Source organism: Trichophyton rubrum (genome assembly GCF_000151425.1).
Source record: "Trichophyton rubrum CBS 118892 genomic scaffold supercont2.1, whole genome shotgun sequence".
NCBI lineage: Eukaryota > Fungi > Ascomycota > Eurotiomycetes > Onygenales > Arthrodermataceae > Trichophyton > Trichophyton rubrum.
In genome coordinates this window covers 1,080,348-1,098,203 of record NW_003456428.1, presented here as the reverse complement: position 1 = coordinate 1,098,203, position 17,856 = coordinate 1,080,348, and the positions used below count along the sequence as shown (strand labels likewise).

Here is a 17,856-nt window from a genome sequence, read left to right as displayed (position 1 = left end):
GCTGTAGATACAACAGAGCCGGTCAACCAGGTAGTTAGGTAGCTAGTTAACTATGTGGAATATGTGGAATCCAGCTATGTCGTCATTGCAGGAGGCCCGAAGAAACCGCCCTCTCAACGCCTGCGAATACGAACTCCTGGAGGCAGAAGAGACACAGCGAGCGATGACAGGCCCAGCTTCGACTGTCCACAGCATCAGGTGCAGCGTGTCAGGTCACCGTCTCTCAAGGCAGCATCCAAAGGCGTGACCCCCCGAGCAGTTTCACCGAGCTTCCCTTTCTCTCTCTCTCTCTCCCTCTCTCCCTTTGCCCCGTTGGCCTTGTCCAGCTTCACTTTCCTGCCTCCTCCTGCTCTCTCTGCTCCTGTCTCTGCGCCGTTCTGCTGCGTCTTCTTTTCTTTTTTGCTTGCCAGTCCGGGCATATCTACATACTTACATCCTCACGCTCGAGGCCGTCTCTCCTGCTCCGGCTTCAACCTCGTCAAACCTTCTCCTTTAAGCCGTCCTGTCTGCTGCTGTCTCTGGCTCCTCCCTTTCCTTTTCTTCACCAACCCAGCTTTCCGCCGAACAAAAACCCTATAAACAGGCAGATAACGCATCCAGGCTTAATATACCGTCCTCAGCCCCTTGCTACGATCATAAAGCGAAGCATCTTGAGCTCCACGAACCTCTCCGCCTGGCCCCCTGTCCCTCCCTCCCTGAGAGAGTCTAGCCCGGCGGCATATCTTTTCGTCGCCAGCTCTCCCTCCCCGTCGTACCCGTCTCCACCTCTCGGCCCCTTGGGCGATATTATTGCAAATTCAACGATCCCCCGGAAACGTTCATAAAAAGGGGGGGGGGGGGGAGATTCCGTCTGCTGCTCCTTTTTTTTCACTTCTCACTCGAGCAGAGCACACTAGGAAGCAAGTGGTTGTTTGATATCTGGTTACAGCGGGCGTGAACTCCCAGTAAACTTTAACTGAAGCCAGCAAAACGAACCCAACGACCACCCGACATATTCCCCAAGTCACTCGCCGGGGGAGGAAGAAGACAGAAGAGCAAAGCAAGCAAGAGAGCTAAAGAGAACGGCGGACTCTGTTCATTTCCGCTGCCAGCCTGCCAGCCTGTCTAGCCTGTCTCTAGGGGGGCCCTCTTGTGCCGACATCCAGGCCGGACTCCGAGCAACGAACCCTCATCCCTAGAACTATCTTAATTAGTTAACTTACAGCGCTTTCACTACCCAAGGTTGTTTTGTCTGGGTGTTTGTCTGACTTTCTTTGAAAGTTTGGCTGCTTTAAATACCGAACTGCGCCTCCCTCAAAAAACACCCAGCTAGGTAGTCAGCAAACACCCAACTATTCTGAGCACAACGTCTGGGACACAACCGCCACTGCCGCCCTTCCTGAGATATACCATTTACTCTTCGCCAAAAAAAATAAAGCATCATGGGGCTCTCTTATAACATCTACATCAACTCAAACAAGATATTCGGCTGCAAGCACTGCAAAACTCATCTTGCAGACTATCATGACATCATCAGTCGGGTAGGCTGCCTCGCTCACTCCTCCCCCACATGTTCAAATGTATAGCTAACGAGAGAAAATATAGAATTTCCGTGGACAGCATGGCAAGGCCTACTTGTTTGAAAATGTTGTTAACATCAACGCCTCTGAATCTGAGGAACGCAACATGACAACAGGCAAACACGTTGTCCGTGACATCCACTGCACACAGTGCAACGAGACCGTAGGCTGGAAGTACGACAAGGCCTACGAGACGTCAGAGAAGTACAAGGAGGGCAAGTTCATTCTAGAAGCTGAACTGCTCTCCGTCGTCTACTGAGCAGTCCATTTCTCTCCTCTCTGGGCGGGCAGGCTTTATCCTAACTCGGCTTGCTTCTCGACTTCTTTCTATTATCTGCCCAACACCTTGTTTCCTTTTTTATCATTTCCGGCAACTCTCTCTTTACTCTGGCTGTCGCTCCACTGGCACAAGAAGAAGATAGTTACTCGGCAAGACACGAAAACGCGACATGTTGCTGGAACGGTCATTTTACTAAAAATATGCTTTACAATCGGATCTCAGGACCTTAAAGATTCCTCCTTACACAGCTGCGACGAATGGCGTTTTCAAACAGGGTATTAATCGGGGGGCTAAGGTGTGCGGTGTGTGGTGTTTGTGCTTTCTCTCTCTGAAGTTCTTTCTCTAGGTGGTGAACTGGGGGGATTAGGCGCCGAATCATTTTACTCTTAAAGGAAAACTGGAGGTTTCTTCCTTTTTATCTGTCACCATCGGGATTCTGGCGTCTATCACTTTCCTTTTTTTTTTTTTCCATTCCCTTTTCCTGGCACTGGTTTGTCGATACTGCATTCTCCCCTCCGTCTTCACTAGTTATCGGAGCCAACCAACTATTACTCTTTTCTAATTTACCCTTTGTTGTTCCTAACTCTCCTCGACCCAGATGCTTTTGCTCTTGTTCGTCCAATTGACTGCCAAAGTAAACCTATCCTCTACTTAATACAACCTACAAGAGGCTCTGAGGCTTTGATGGCCGTATCTATGTATGGAGCGGCTCCACAGTACCAGAGTCACACACGTATAGTTGGCTGGTCAATTCACCCTTATATTCACATTGAAACCTATAAAACTATATAATGCTCATATAGTAGATACTATCTCAAGTACTCTATTCACTAAACATGTAGATACACACGTAGATATCGTTCAACCGTCCCCCGTCGGCCAACATCGCGATCTCACCCCAGCCGAGGGACGACGCCTCGGCCTTCTACTCAGCTCCCCACCTCATCTCTATCGGTGGGACCAAGAGGTCGGCATGAACTCCGTATATACAGCTTATTGCCCAAGGATACAGCTAAATAGCTGTCTATCGTCAAGAAAACAATTAACAGGTGACTCTCTTTGTTGGTTTAACAAGATGGCGACGAAAGATACTATGAATGCCGTAGTCTTTAAGGGCCCGCGGCAGATCGTCATCGAGAAGAGACCCATTCCCAAGATCCAGGACCCCAAAGATATTATCGTTAAAGTCACATATACTGCATTATGCGGGAGGTATGCCTTGCTATTATCTTATCTCTAAAATCAGAGATGCTAATTAAGACCTCATAGCGAGCTTCATGTATACCGGGGCCACCAGCCGTCCGGAGTCGACTTCATCATGGGCCATGAGTTCACCGGCACCGTCGTAGATGCTGGTAGGGATGTTAAGACTGTGAAAGTTGGGGACAAAGTTGTCAGCCCTTTCACGGCATCATGGTATGCCATTTACATCCTTCTACTCATAAACAACTCTTACTGACATATTGTATATAGCGGAGAGTGCTTCTACTGCAAATCCGGTTTCTCATCTCGATGCGTAAAGAGTCTTCTCTTGGGCTGTCCAGCTCTCGACGGCGGCCAAGCTGAATATGTTTGTCAACGACATATATATGTGAATGACACCTTGAGTCTCAATTTTACTAACTTCTCCTAGGTACGTATGCCACTAGCCGATGGCTCTGTTGTGAAAGCTCCAGAGGACATCAATGAGCATTGCCTGGTTCTAATGGCAGATATCTTCCCAACCGGATTCTTTGCCGCCCAAAACGGCTTCAAGCACTTCAAAAAGGAGCAGATTCCGGACTTGACCGTGGTCGTGATGGGATGTGGCCCCGTGGGACTCTGTGCTCTTATCAACGCCGAGGAATACAAGCCAAAGAACTTGCTGGCTGTCGATTCGGTGCCTGCACGCCTTGAACTTGCCAAGTCCCTCGGAGCAGAGCCATGGAACTTCCAAACTGATCGAGAGGGTCTTGAGAAGCGTGTTAAGGAGCTGACTGATGGGCGTGGAGCTGATATTGTGATCGAAGTTGTTGGCTTGAGTCCGGCTCTCAAGATGGCCTTCGATCTTCTGCGACCGTGGGGAGTTATTAGCAGCGTTGGTGTTCACAATGCTGAGGTGAATCCAATCTTCTATTTGCGAATGCGTTGTGAGCTCCCTCTGCTAACGAACTTGGATATACCTAGATCCCATGGAATGGAAACCAGGCGTATGGCAAGAATCTCACGATCCAAATGGGACGATGTCCGGTGAGGTCGATATTCCCAGAAGCTCTTGCCATGCTTGAAAAGAAGCAAAACCTGCTCGGGTAAGGATGGCCTTGCAATGCTTGCTGGGGGGATATAGTTGGCTAACTGGATGAATGTTGATATAGGTTCATGGCGGATAAGATTATGCCCCTAACTCAAGCGGTTGAGGGATATGATATGTTTGACAAGATGAAGGTCCAGAAGGTCATTTTCAAGGCTGATGAATGATGCATCCGCCTGTTGTGCTATTACTCAGTTAGGATATAGCCATCTCAAAGCATCTCATTCAAATAATATGTTATATCTGCTAGAACAGCTTGATATCGAATTCTTCAGTGAGAAAGAGCAGTAAAGGAAGTATCATTCTGTAGTCCTAAAGCAGCTAGACTGGATAACCGAAGCTTATATTGGACTAGGCCCGAAATAATTTAGCGGATGATGACTAAGTAACATTTCGCCCATTCCGCATTCTCAAAACATAAACATCAGAAACAGCAGAAGCAACGAGAAAGAATCAACAAGCGATAACGACCCCCTGCGCTCCTTGGAGATGGCCTGGATGCTTTGCTTGGTCCATAGATGGCCGATCCCCTACCTGAAGCCAAAAGGATGAACTTACAACGGTGGTTATCGGGATGAGGCCGTATCTGACTAACAGTCAAGTCTTAGGAAGCAAGAGAAGCGAGCATTCCAGTCTTCTCATGACATCCCACATACTCAAAAAACTGCTGCTCCGGCTTCAGGACAAGGACTTCGTGGAACAAACGGAGGGAAACGTTGTTATCCAGCCTCTTGGCGTATTTCAGGAACGTCCCGAATATGTTGAGATGAGTAGGGTGCTCTCTACTCCATTTCTCCAACGAACCGAGACTATCCCAATAAGCTAGTCCAAAGGTGCGATCCTTAGCGACCTCATAGGTGTCATTGTCCACGATGTCCATGAGTCGACAGCTATGGCATCCGATTTCTCTGCCCTGGTCGCGGAGGAAAGTCATACCCTCGATCAAGGGTGGTTGCATCGTGTCGAGGTACAGCTTGTGCTCTTCGGGGCGGGTATTGGACCAATCCTGGCCAGATCGAATGACGACCAGGTTTTGTCGTCCAGGCACCCGAACTCGACGTCGAAGTGTACAGCCAGACTGTTGAGCAGCTGAGTTGGTGGTGTCTCCAGGAACGGCATCTGTTTGGCAGATGGGCATCCGGTCTCTCATGCTTCCCCAATATACGTGCTCTAGAATTGGTCCACTGGCTTTTTCTCGCATACAGGCAGCCCCTTCGAGGACCTTCTCATCAGAGGCTACGGTCTCGAACCGATCTGTGGTGGGAGAGAATACTTCCAGAAACCAGCCGTGTTGCTGGTTTTCAGCGTCTAGACTCTCCCACCAGCTTCTGAAGTTGCTAACTGTGTTCCAACTTTCATATGTTTCCTGGCTCGGCCAATATGCAAGGATAGCAATATTGTACGAGCCGTTTGCATCAGTCACGGATGCTAACTCCGAGAATGATGGCCGTACCCCTGTATCGGTCGAGATTTTCACAAATTCTAGTATCTTGGAGATGGCAACACCATCGTTTTCTGCTGCAGACGCATACTGTGCGCCTATTATGGCCATCACGATGTCTTTGACATTCTCTGTGAATCGTGATGTGTATGCTATGGTAGGCGGCTCATAGTTATCCGGCGTCTTTGCAGGCTGAGTCCGCTCCTGGGTAAGGTGCAGAGGGATAGCTGATTCAAGCATTCTCAATGATAGATCTAGAGATGGTGATGGATACTATTCTGTGAAGAAGGCCCTCCCCCTTTTGGTTGATGGTCGACAAGGCTCGCTTATGAGTGAGGGGGAGAATACAGGCCTTATAAGGCTTTTTTCTACAGCTGGGATTGGCACCTGGGATAAGACTCTGCTGCATGGTGGTACTGCATCTGAAGTATTCATGACGCCTTGGGTCCTCTGCCCATCCTGAGGCCTGAGGCACAGCACGAGTGTGTAAAGAACGCCGCTGGTCTATCTGCCAGGGAGCAACACAGCTGCCTGGCCCTGCTGTATAACTATTTTAAGCCGCTTAATCCAATATCAGCCCGTCTCTCAAGTCCTCTGTAGATCGCTGCAGCGAGCGAGCGCCTTTCTGGCCGTGGAACCTCTGGCCTGCGCTTACATAATCCTCGTGTAAAGCGTGAAATTTTGGCCAAAAACGGCGACGACCAAACAATTCCAGCGTCTTCCTCATCTTCCTCCTCTTCTTCTTCTCTTCCTCTCACCACCTCCGTCCCTCAACCGACATCGCGAATCTCCCTTCTATCTTCCTCACCTCTTCCTCTCTCTTCTCTCCTCTCTCTCTCTCCCTTCTCCGCCGCCTCTTTTTTCTCCCGCCGCCCGCTCTCCCACCGCGAATACCTCAAAAACTCAGTCCGCGCTCACCGTCCGCCGCAACGCACACAGATCCTTCTCCGTACGACTGACTCGTCTCCGACTCCCCCCGCGGTCGCCTTCTTCACAGCTCCTGTTTGATCCCTTACGCCTTCAGGAACTCTCCTTGTCCTTGCGCCCAAGTGAGTTCTTTCACTCTGCAAACGTTGTATACAACAAGGACACAAAAAACCCAGAGACATCTAGAGTGAGTTTCCGCTCTTTGTTCGACTCATATTCACACAAGTCAAAAAGACAAATTCCTCCCTGCCGATAGATGGTCCTCATTCCTTCTTTACATCTGCTAAGATATGGTCCTTTCTCTCGATAGATCGATATCACAACTTCCTACGCCATACAAGCAATCATGTCTACCACCGAACAACGTGAATCCGGCCCTGGCCCAGCCGAGGAGACCCTCGCCGAGAGCTTCAGTCGCGTCAGCGTAAACGACCAACCCGAAGCTGAGGCTCCTCCAAAGACTGAAGAAGAGTATGCTCAGTCGATGCTAACTCTTCGCGCTATCGTTTCCTCCAAGGAAGCCGGTGTCATCATTGGGAAAGCGGGGAAGAACGTTGCTGACCTGCGTGATGAGACTGGTGTCAAGGCTGGTGTTAGCAAGGTCGTGCAAGGTGTACATGACCGTGTCCTCACGGTTACCGGTCCTCTCCAAGGCACGTCGAAGGCATACTCGATTGTGGCAAAGAGTCTACTGGAGGGTGCTCCCCAGATGGGCATGGGTGGAGTAGTCCAAAACAACGGTACACACTGTAAGTCTTACTATTTGACTTTTACCTACCGTTTCACTTAGAGTGCAGAGGGAAATATAAGAAATTGGAACTAACTGTGCTTGTGACTCTTAGCTGTCCGGCTTCTCATCTCACATAACCAGATGGGTACCATTATCGGGCGACAAGGGCTGAAGATCAAGTACATCCAAGATGCCTCCGGAGTCCGCATGGTTGCCCAGAAGGAAATGCTACCCCAGTCCACCGAGCGAATTGTCGAAGTCCAAGGAACCCCAGAAGGAATTGAAAAGGCCATTTGGGAGATTGGAAAGTGTCTCATTGATGACTGGCAACGCGGCACTGGCACCGTCCTCTACAATCCCGCTGTCCGGGCTTCCGTCGGCTCCAGCTCTGGCCAAGGCTCTGTTACTGGAACTAACCCTAGCTATGGTGGAAGCAGCCGATCATATAACCGCACCGGAAACGGTGCTGACTTCAGCGACCACCCAAGCAGCTACAGTCGACGTGGAAACAATGACAACCCAAACCGCGGCATCCCCCTAGTGACTGAGGATGGCGAGGAGGTTCAAACCCAGAATATCAGCATCCCCTCTGACATGGTCGGCTGCATCATCGGTCGTGGTGGTACCAAGATCAGTGAGATCCGACGAAGCTCTGGGGCACGAATTTCTATCGCTAAAGCTCCCCATGATGATACTGGAGAGCGCATGTTTACGATCATGGGCAGTGCCCAAGCAAACGAAAAGGCTCTTTACCTTCTCTACGAAAACCTTGAAGCCGAGAAGATGCGCCGCAGCCAGCAGCAGCCAGAGTAAAGCGGATCTCGCTTGGATCCTCTCTTGTAGGCTGTCCAGCTATGTTTCAACATAGCCTGACTCTGGAGTTTACAGCCTTTGCGATACCACTAGCAACTTTTTTGATCCGGGGGTGTCCTTCATATTTTTAAATCCCCTGCTCCGTTTTCTTTTTCCCACTTCCTTATTATCCTCAGATTACTTAACGTTTTCCCTTTATTTCTATCATTCGTCTTCAAATGCCTCCCCTTCCTGCCTTCTTACCTGCTGGAAAAAGGGCCTCGGACCCTCACTTACCTTCGACATTTTCATTCAATGATTTCCTCCGAATAAAAACCATTCCACTCCTCTCCTTTTCCGCCCCTTGTCTCTGCTATATCCCTGTCACACTTTTCGCGCTGATTACTACCAAATGTTCCCGGTTAGTAGTTATACTCCCAGGGTGTTTGTTCCACCACCCCTTCACTTGAAGCCCTTTTTTACCTTCATCTTCACCTTCACACGTTTTTCCGCCCCGCAAAAACCCTCATCCCCCCTCCTTACACTGCATGCTTTCTTCTCGTCACGGCCTCTAGTCTTCTATCCTGTGCCCTTATGGGTATTTTATTTATGCCTCTCAAAAATTGTTTCTACTTATGGAGAACGTATGAAATATACTGGATGGGCAACTACAAAAAGTATACCAAAATAAACCAGGTTTGACGATACCGGAAGTCTGAGTGTCCTTTTTGACTAACACTTTCAGCACGCTGTCTCTGGCGTGTTATATTCATTGTAGGAAGTCCTTGTTTCCATGGCCACTGATCAAGGATACCCGTAAAATCCAGTGGCTCCGGCTCAGGGACACGAATATATACTATATGATCAGAGCTCTCTAAAGCAAAGCAGTGTAGAACAGGGTAATGCGAACACTGAGCGCCATAGGGCGAAAGTTCCAAATGCTCTATGAGAGCACGGGACGTCGTACTTATAAACTAATCCAATATTTGGACTCGGCAACTGGATTTGAATAAAGACATCTCCTGTTCCTAAAGATTCCCATATAAAGGGCTTGTAAATGAGTCCTATTGCAATCGTCGCCGTCACACTTCTACATTGTCATGCTCGTGGTAGGAATAGGGTCGAGAATTAAAGTGGAGGAGATTATCTTCGTGACTAATTATATCTCTTGTTCAACTAGTTAATATGCAGCAAGCGATATGGGAGCAACCAAGGCGTGCAATGTAAATTGTAGAACCCTGTGTGTTTAACTACAAATGTCCTTAAGGCTCTTCACCGTATCCACCACGGATTCAGTCAATGGTCGATATGTCAGCCCAAGCACGTCTTTCGATCTCGAGGTATCAAATCCAAAGCGCTGCTCTAGGGGTACCCTACCCGGCGCGAGAGCGTCACCAGATGGCAGTTTGTCTCGTAACTCGGGGAATTTCTCAGAGATAATCTCAACAACATCCGCGTTGCAATAAGTGCCAGCAACAAGGAAGAATCGCTTGTTTGCTGCCTCCGCCTTCTCGGCTGCGAGGACATGAGCCATTGCGACATCACGAACATCCACCCAGAGAGATGTTCCAGTGGGTGGGCAGCTGTTCTTGCCCTTTCCAGTGATCAAATCACTAATGCGCTCATTAGAGGTGTTGATGGCATCCAAGGAGGCCAGGTAATGAACCACAGGGCCAAGTACAAGGGGCGGGTTGCACTAAGCAGGTAGCTAGGTATGAGTATATAGTTTCTTTCATTTTTCGGATGAAGAGAACAGGCAAGTACACGTACCGTTGCGAGAGTAAATCCAGGCTTTTCATTTTCGACAAAATCCCATGCTGCTTTTTCCTGTTATGAATACTTGTGTTAGCCCTGATCCAGAAATAACTATTATGTCGAAAATAATTGATATACCGCGAAGGTCTTGCTGCCACGATACCCAAAAATTGGGCTCTTGTCAACCTCATCCTCTTTGATTGGGTTCCAGTCTGCCTATTAATTTCGTTAGCTTTGACAGGTAAAATTATGGGCGGTTAAGGTCCTAGAATTTTCGTTTACCTCAGAGTAAACATAGTTACTCGGCTTTGCGGGGTCAATTATCGCAGCAAATGAAGAGGTGATGACAACTCTCTTCACTGAGGGGGCACTTTTCTTGATGGCATGAAGGATACCAGTCGTTCCGTTGACGGCTATGCATGTCATGGTTAGCATGAGTGTATCTTGAGTGACATCGGTGTCATAAATCCAACGTACCTGGGGCGAGGAGGTCCTTTCTAGCATCTGATATCTTGAAGTGGAAGGGGCTGGCAGTATGGATCACGGCCTCGAATGGAGGCTCAGAAATAACAGCTTTATCAAATGCTAAAAAAGGCAACCGTTAGCAATGGCCCAACAGCTCTCTGATGTCAACAAATAGGAGAAGGAAATTACCGTTTGGCTGTGCGATGTCTTCAACTACCACAAAGTCAAGCTTGTCTTTGCCAACCTGTGGATGAGCGTCGAGGATTCTTTGACCCTTTTCCTGAGACCGAACAGTAGTCACCGCAGAATGACCACGCTCTAGCAGGGTATCAAGAACATGTGCAGCAATGAAGCCGCTTCCGCCTGTCTGGGGTCAGCACTCCTGCTGTTATCTCGTTATTCAGGGTCACTATCCGATAGTGAGCTTACCTGTAAGAAGAATGCGAGTCATGGTCGTTGATCGTTGGTTACTTGCGTCGTGGGGTAGCTGAGTTTTGATATCTGATAACTAGGTAACTTCAGAGACTTGTCTACTCTCACGACAGGGCAACGAGTGAAATATATAGACAAAGGCAAGAACGGAGTTTAGCTGTTATCCTCGAAAAGTTGTCTTTAACTCATATCGCCATCTAAACTCCGTCTTGTCGATACATTCTTTGCCTCGCATCGCGGGGATTCTGTCCATCTCCACCTGAAACTCGGTGGTGGGGAACTTTCAGTTAACTAAATACCCGAGATGCCCTCATGTCTGGGCATAAGGAACAGAGCACGGAGCACAGGCTATGTGGTATTTAAATGGCATCTAGAGTAATGGCACGGAATGAAATTCTTCGTATGACTGATTCTGTATACGATGTTACATATTTATATGGACTGGGGGAATTCAATATCCTCAGTCCGGCTATTCGAATAAGTTCTTCAATCAGTTGCTGCCATGACAATGATGACGGTTGATTTATAAGCATGTTCAGGGCATCGAAGTCTAACTGCTTCGCTTTAAAACCGAAGAGATTGCCACTGCAGGTAATGAAAGATTTAGCCTCCTGATAATCGGATTATCAGCACAATGACGAATTTTACCATAAAGATAGTCTCTGACACAGTGTGTCCGGTCAGTTACATTCAATGCTCGACATCATATATCATACACCAGGCCTGACGATGATATATAGTGGTGCTATGTAGGAAAGAAACGTCTTGAGAAGGGAATTAGCATGTACAAGGCAGCCCATACAGACTCAAATGATACTTTCAGCATCTCTTGGTTTCCGTATTATTTGAATCCCCATGCTCCGGAGATCGGCGTTGATAAGACTGAGTATCTCAATGCTCGTTTTGGCGCCGACCGTGTGGCCATGATGCAGGCCCGCCTAGCTCGGGTTGGACAGGAGGAGGGTATCAATTTTAAATCCGGCGGACGAACAGGAAATACCCGTGAATCACATAGACTGATCCAGCTGGGGAAAACCAAAGGAGAAGCAGTCCAGACACGAGTCGTCGAAGAGCTGTTTGCATCGTATTTTGAGAATGAGGGAGATATAACTTCTCGTGATACCCTCGTCGCTGCTGGAGTGAAGGCGGGCTTGGATGAAAATGAGGTTAAGGCATGGCTGAAAAGTGACCAGGGCGGGCCAGAGGTTGATAAAGAGGTTGATGAAGCAAAAAGAGCTTATATCTCGGGTGTTCCCAATTTCACTATCCAGGGGAAATACCAGATTGGAGGAGCAGAGGATCCAACCACGTTCCTCGAGGCGTTTGAGAAAGTGCGAGCAGAAGAGATGTCGAGTTAAATCGTCAAGGCCCACGTAGGGCTAATCTAGGGAACGATTGCTAAATAATGAGTTAAGATACCATAAATAAGAAGGGCTTGAGGTTTCATTCTTACACAGGAATTAGTAGTTTCCTCCCCGTACCCATGGATCCTCGAAGAGCAAGTGTTGAGCATCGGCTCTGTCTTCTGGCATCCACTTCAGCATTTTCCTCATAAACTCAAGAAATTGTTTCTTTTCGTCCCCTTTTAGCTGGATTTCACGGGACTCCAGAGACTGCTCTGGGATTGGATAAATGTTTGACAGTTTCCAGTGACCTAAGATAACACGGATTAGTATACTCACAGCGCAAGTAAAGTAATTAGATGCAGGTATCACCATTTTCGTCCCAGTATTTCGGGCTCTCTTTGCTTCTCTTGAGAAATTCAAGTGGCGCGGGCCCCCTTAGGGATATCATCTCAGCAAATCTACGACCGTGATCCAACTCTCTTATAGGGTTGATGTTGTCAAAGAGATGGCGTTGCTCAAAAATTGTCCATATCTGTAGCGTAGTTAGATTTGTTGGACATTAGCATGTTATATATGAATACTTACCGTTTGCGCAAGTCCCCATATGTCAACTTTGTTATCCCATTCCATATCCAGCATCACTCCAGGTGCTCGATATATGCTGGGCTGAATAAGGCCCCTTTGTTTTGTTTCTGCACGTCGAGCCTCTCCCATATCCGAAAGAATTGGGAATCCTTTGGTGATATGCATCTCTCGAGTTAGGTATATTGTTCGAGAAGGTGTCTGTTTCCTAGAAACTGGGCGTTCAAGTTCATCCTGTTCAAGCTGCGAAAGCACAGATTAATCATCTATGCCCAGTAGGATGTTGTTTGGTTGTATATCTTGGAGCCAAGTCAGTTAAGGTTCCAAATATGTGTTGAAACTGAATATACTTGTATGGATAATTCCTAGTTGGTGAATATAATCCAGTGCAATAAGAATCTACCGGACAGCTGGTCTGAGCATGACCTGAGGGAGAGCTCCATCCTCTAAACGGTGTATGAAATCGCTTAAGTCGATACCAGTGGGCTCATATAGAATACAGCAATGTGTTCCGTGGGGCCCGTCAATGCTAAACGAATCTAACACTCTGCGGACATGTACTTCCCCCCCATGGATGTCTTCTATGCTCTTCATATAGTTCGTCAGCTCAATCTCAGGGTTAGGCCCCTTGCTTCGAACATTGACCTTGAGCGTCAAGTAGCGATGTTCTCTTGTGGCATGTAAGTAGCTTGAAAGAAGCAGATAATAGCACTTTGTAATCGAGAAACATACTGCAAGTCTCGACATAACCATACGGTAGAGGTTGCGCCGTATCCAAGTTTTGTAATAACTTGGTATCTCGACTGAAATGTCTCGCCAATGTGTACTGGATAGAAGCGTTCGGCGACGTAGTTGCCATATCTTTCCTCTTCTATCTTCTGGCGCTCGTCTAAGGCTGTGAAACCGGTTATGGGGAGGTTCTGAACAGCAGATGCAGTATGAGAAGCGAGTGACCTAAGCTGTGGAAAATTCTGACTCGGTGGGTAGGCATTAACGCTTATACAGGAGCGCAATACTAAGTGCTTAAAGCAGAACCGATGACTCGCATAAAGATAACGAAACATTTAGAGCTAGTGGTAAAGGAATATAACAAGTGCTCGATGGAAATGTATTTTCACGACGAGGAGTTGTGCTGCTACTCCGTGTTGTCGTTGGTTGGTTAACTAGTTGTTTAGGACAAACTTCCGTAGTTATTTCTGACACTTGACTTAGCACTAGCGAACTGACTAGTCAACTACGTATTAATGTCAAATATGAAATAACTACTAACCATTTGATACAAGAGAATAAACGAGCAGTCGATAGGTGATGATAATGGGTTTGCTAAGATATACTCCGTGCATGTGGAAGTCCCAGCTGATGAACAGGCCGAGAGCTGGCTAGTTAACAAGTTAATTAATCTCTGTAACTTTATTAGACTGTTAACTACCCTAGGGCATATCTTAACCTGCTGAATATTTCAGGTATCGTCAAATACCCGAATTGGAAAGTTGATAGTACTTAGTCCGTACGGGATAACGAGACTTTTTAGTTATAAACGTTGATGACGAGATTCCTCCAATATGAAGTCGCCGTTGGTGTACTATCGGGCTGAGAACAATAATTTCAAGAAGCCGCAAGGCTCCTGCTATCAGTTCTCCTAACCTGAGAAGTGCTAGTAAATATGGCTACCAATTCATCTGGCATGGAAGAATCTCATGATACCCCAGGTTTCAAGAACCCGGAGCTGCCTCAAACCCAGTCAGTACTTTTCACCAAGCTGCCGCCAGAACTTCGAGACCGTGTATACTTCTTCGTGCTTGGAGAGTTTCCACGAATAAAAATGGATGAGAAGCCCTGGCACTGGGGAGGTTCAGATGAAGGAAAACTTCATGCAGTTGATCAGTCGATAGCACTGCTAAAAGTTTGTCAACGAATGTAAGTGAAAAACTGTCTCAAATTAAGAGCTCTTACTGTACTCAGATTTGGGTAGTGAGCGGCTGCTTACAAGTAGTGAAATATAGACATTTCGAGGCACTCGCCGTTTGCTACAGGAGTACCATATTTAAAGTAATCCGTCCCAAGGGGATACTTACCTTGTTCCCACCAGCAGCCCACAGCAGTATACATACTTTCTGGATTGATATACTACTCAATTCAAAGTCTGAATGTGACATGTGTAACTACTTAGTTGACTGTTATTTGGACGAAACCATCTGGAGCAAAATAGTCACGGTCCTCAACGAACAGATGCCGAGCCTTCGACACTTACATATCAGCATCATTCGACGTAAAAATAGCAAGCCAGTAGAACATTTTAGAGCTCTTCTAGAAGAAAATCTCTACCCTACTTTAACGAGGATGAAAAAGCTGCAGTGTTTCCGGGTATTGGTAAATTTCGAGAATGCGGCACCGGCAAATGCACCGTTTGAAGTGATCTCCGGTGAATATTTGGCTGCATATGAGACTAAAGATGACCTTGAATTGGTATCCAATGAAACAGAAGAGGAAGTGAGTACGGACAATGTAGAGGATGAGAATACAGGTAATGTCAAGGAAGAGAGCACAGAAGATGTGGAGGATGAGTACGTTACCCAGCATGAGGAAAAGGCATGGGATATAATTGATGGATGGAAAATTGCCTTTCACTTAAGGCTATTAATGATCTTGGTGCCGTCCAAAGGGGGAGAGATATATCCAAGAAACGCATCTGAATCATTTGAAACACTTAACATTTCAAGAGTTATCGCCAGAGAGAGTTGCAAAGAGAGCTGTACTTGGAGGTACCCTTAGCGTCAAAAATACAAAATTATTTCAGCAACTCTGTGAATCCTATGGGATAACAACACAAAACATAATAGGAGTCTAAAAAATGTAAAAGAACAAGAGACACTGGATTCGTCGTATCTTGCCCGGTGTATCTGACTTGTCGGAAGTGGAACTTATGCTGCTGCACAGTGATGCCGTTGTGTTAATCTCTAATATGACCCACAAGTGCAAGCGGCGGCTCTGGGAAGGTTGGGCTGGGCCGGAGAACAGAGCCACATGGGACTGACCTATTACGACTTAGCGTGCTTCGGGCGGTTGTGTCCGCGCCAAGCGTAGAACCCAAAAGTCGAAACATCCCACGTCCAACGGTTCAGATAAATCTCAGCAGTACCCTCATTCCCAAATTACATTCTGGATATCATTCATGGATGTTATATATGATACCAGGTTATGCATATGCATGAGCACCCCCTTCATCCAACCAAAGCATATTATGCTGCCCCCGGACACTGTCTAGTATCCAGGCATCAATCCGAGGGAATGTCATGCATTCCCCAACCCTAGCCATACATCCATGATGATGGTTGACTACATTCTCGCTATCTTCAAGTCCCTTCTAGAGTTATTCTTTCTTTTCGTCTTTATTTGATCTTAATGCGCTTATCATTTGACTCTCCCCTTCCAGTTCTAAGCGAAATGTGTAAATTGGCTAGGAATGTCGTGTCCATCATGATGATGCAGCCATTCTGGCGGCAACCCTAGTTCGGACGCTTACATCAATTGTTCTGCCTGCACCTAGGCCCAGCCTTATGAGCTCTAGAGGTGCTTATTCGGGGCATCAGTGTATTCGATTTCCCTGAGGTACATAGCATACACCTACTTTGAGAGATACATAAACTTGTGGTGATTATAGCACCCTGTCTCAAAGAGGCCATATTAAAGGCTTAAAGGGTCATGGTACGTCAGAGGCATCATCCATCATGGATAACACTCCTTCTCCAACGAATCTGGAACCAATGAATGACTAGGAGCACGTTTTGACAAGCAGACAGTAGAGGAACTGCACCATGGCATTGCAGGTGTGGCAGGCAGGCTTTCATATCTTCAGCTTCTGCTTCAGTTGAGGGGCAGCCACAGGTATTCAATCCCACACCGGGTAGTATTTTTGATCCCTCGTTCCCAGCATCTGATGCTCGCATTTGGGGTGAAAGAATTTGTCCAATTGATAGAATCAGACCCTGCATCCGCACCTACTCAGTCCCTCAATGTTGCCTTTAAGAGGCTTAGTGTCTTTGCATATGGTACGGCTGATTATCCTCAGCGTTATTAGGGCTGACCCTTTTACAGGCCCTACCAGACAAACTGTTCCCAATTTTCTAACGTCCTTGACCAGCCCGGGAGCTAGCTGATCCCGGATTTACCATTGCTTCCCCCTTGTTCAACATCATAATGACACTCATCCTAGGAAGCATGTTCTATAACCTCAGCGCAAATACATCCAGTTTCTACTATCGCGGTTGACTTATCTTCTTCTCTCTTCTTTTCAATGCCTTTGCGAGTCAACTTGAGGTCAGATAGCTCCATATTCAACATTTGTCCTTCCTGCAGTTTGAATACCTGATTTAACTCAAATAAGAAATAGGTCCTAACTATCTACGCCGAACGTCCGGTTGTTGAGAAGTAGGATCGCTACGCTTTCTACCACCAATCCGCACAGGCAATCGTAAGTTACCTTTCTGATTTGCCATATAAGATTGTCAATATGTTCATCTTCAACATCCTTGTTTACCTCATGGCCAACCTTAGGCGGGAGGCGGGTGCTTTTTTCTTCTTCTGTTTAACTACAATTCTGACAACATTAGCTCAGTCAGCTGTCTTTCGCGCATTAGCTTGTTTGACCAGAACCCCTGACCAGGCGATGATACCCAGCGCTGTTTTGAGCCTTGGTCTCATGATATATACTGGATTCACCACGCTATTAGAATATATGTCCCGATGGTCGCGTTGGATGGCGTGTATCAACCAACTAGCCTACGACTTCGAAGCGTTAATGCAAATGAGTTTCACAATCGGGACTTTCCATGTGCTAGTATCGTACCTAGTGGCCAAGGATATGCAAGCACTCTTTTTCTCAGACTTCGTGCTTGCTGCTGAGATTGCGAGGCCTCCTAAAACTCGCGGGGAGGTGCTACTATTTCACCACAGAAGTGTCCCTACTAAGCTAGTAAAATTATTGTCTCGAGATGCAGAGAATCATGTCCTAAGGCACCTGGTGAAAGATATGAAGATAGAGCCTTTAAACAAGATGAACAATATTGTGGGGGGGGGGGGGGGGGGGGGGGGAAAATTTTTCCTGGGACAAACTTTTTTTTAAAATAAAAAAAAAGGGAAAAACCTCCCCCCTTTTGAACCCGCTGAATTTGGGGAAAAACCCCGGAATTTAACCCGTTTTTTTGGGTAACACCAAAAAACCCCTTTAGACAAGGGTGGGAGAGAATCACAAACCCCC

General features: G+C 47.0%; 9 protein-coding genes across 10 annotated transcripts; 5 read left to right on the top strand and 4 right to left on the bottom strand.

Annotated features, from left to right (window-relative positions):
* Positions 1–1,421: 1,421 nt before the first annotated feature.
* On the top strand, positions 1,422–1,818 carry TERG_00418 (uncharacterized protein; the record flags this gene model as incomplete). Its single annotated transcript, XM_003238379.1, has 2 exons — positions 1,422–1,520; positions 1,585–1,818. The coding sequence occupies 2 exons, from the start codon at positions 1,422–1,424 to the stop codon at positions 1,816–1,818; spliced, it is 333 nt and encodes a 110-aa protein (XP_003238427.1).
* A 1,660-nt stretch (positions 1,819–3,478) lies between these two features.
* TERG_00417 (uncharacterized protein) lies at positions 3,479–4,072 on the top strand (the record flags this gene model as incomplete). The annotated part of the gene is made up of 1 exon (XM_047747592.1): positions 3,479–4,072. The coding sequence occupies one exon, from the start codon at positions 3,479–3,481 to the stop codon at positions 4,070–4,072; it is 594 nt and encodes a 197-aa protein (XP_047603552.1).
* Positions 4,073–4,733: 661 nt separating this feature from the next.
* Positions 4,734–5,810, bottom strand: TERG_00416 (uncharacterized protein; the record flags this gene model as incomplete). The annotated part of the gene is made up of 1 exon (XM_003238377.1): positions 4,734–5,810. One exon carries the CDS (start codon positions 5,808–5,810, stop codon positions 4,734–4,736), a length of 1,077 nt encoding a protein of 358 aa, XP_003238425.1.
* Positions 5,811–6,201: 391 nt separating this feature from the next.
* On the top strand, positions 6,202–8,931 carry TERG_00415 (uncharacterized protein). 2 transcript variants are annotated; one of them, XM_047749098.1, is made up of 2 exons: positions 6,202–6,684; positions 6,808–8,931. In XM_047749098.1, the coding sequence occupies exon 2, from the start codon at positions 7,369–7,371 to the stop codon at positions 8,038–8,040; it is 672 nt and encodes a 223-aa protein (XP_047605106.1). In that variant the 5' UTR covers positions 6,202–6,684; positions 6,808–7,368; the 3' UTR covers positions 8,041–8,931. The 2 variants fall into 2 exon arrangements, with proteins under 2 accessions (XP_047605106.1, XP_003238424.1); XM_003238376.2 differs by having other exon boundaries at positions 6,202–7,246; positions 7,340–8,931.
* A 334-nt stretch (positions 8,932–9,265) lies between these two features.
* TERG_00414 (uncharacterized protein) lies at positions 9,266–10,690 on the bottom strand (the record flags this gene model as incomplete). The annotated part of the gene is made up of 7 exons (XM_003238375.1): positions 9,266–9,715; positions 9,790–9,846; positions 9,913–9,990; positions 10,057–10,187; positions 10,252–10,359; positions 10,429–10,602; positions 10,669–10,690. 7 exons carry the CDS (start codon positions 10,688–10,690, stop codon positions 9,266–9,268), a joined length of 1,020 nt encoding a protein of 339 aa, XP_003238423.1.
* Positions 10,691–11,305: 615 nt separating this feature from the next.
* On the top strand, positions 11,306–12,029 carry TERG_00413 (uncharacterized protein; the record flags this gene model as incomplete). The annotated part of the gene is made up of 2 exons (XM_003238374.1): positions 11,306–11,350; positions 11,412–12,029. 2 exons carry the CDS (start codon positions 11,306–11,308, stop codon positions 12,027–12,029), a joined length of 663 nt encoding a protein of 220 aa, XP_003238422.1.
* A 102-nt stretch (positions 12,030–12,131) lies between these two features.
* Positions 12,132–12,767, bottom strand: TERG_00412 (uncharacterized protein; the record flags this gene model as incomplete). Its single annotated transcript, XM_003238373.1, has 3 exons — positions 12,132–12,325; positions 12,387–12,549; positions 12,603–12,767. The coding sequence occupies 3 exons, from the start codon at positions 12,765–12,767 to the stop codon at positions 12,132–12,134; spliced, it is 522 nt and encodes a 173-aa protein (XP_003238421.1).
* Positions 12,768–13,252: 485 nt separating this feature from the next.
* TERG_00411 (uncharacterized protein) lies at positions 13,253–13,663 on the bottom strand (the record flags this gene model as incomplete). The annotated part of the gene is made up of 1 exon (XM_047747591.1): positions 13,253–13,663. The coding sequence occupies one exon, from the start codon at positions 13,661–13,663 to the stop codon at positions 13,253–13,255; it is 411 nt and encodes a 136-aa protein (XP_047603551.1).
* Positions 13,664–14,262: 599 nt separating this feature from the next.
* TERG_00410 (uncharacterized protein) lies at positions 14,263–15,371 on the top strand (the record flags this gene model as incomplete). The annotated part of the gene is made up of 2 exons (XM_003238371.1): positions 14,263–14,516; positions 14,633–15,371. 2 exons carry the CDS (start codon positions 14,263–14,265, stop codon positions 15,369–15,371), a joined length of 993 nt encoding a protein of 330 aa, XP_003238419.1.
* Between the last annotated feature and the right edge of the window lie 2,485 nt (positions 15,372–17,856).

What these genes read in the sequence shown, in the direction of transcription:
- TERG_00415 (XM_003238376.2), top strand. Translation starts at nt 6,844, where the DNA reads ATGTCTACCACCGAACAACGTGAATCCGGCCCTGGCCCAGCCGAGGAG. An exon ending in CCAAAACAACGGTACACACT is followed by an intron (nt 7,247 to 7,339) that starts GTAAGTCTTACT and finishes TGTGACTCTTAG; the next exon opens with CTGTCCGGCTTCTCATCTCA.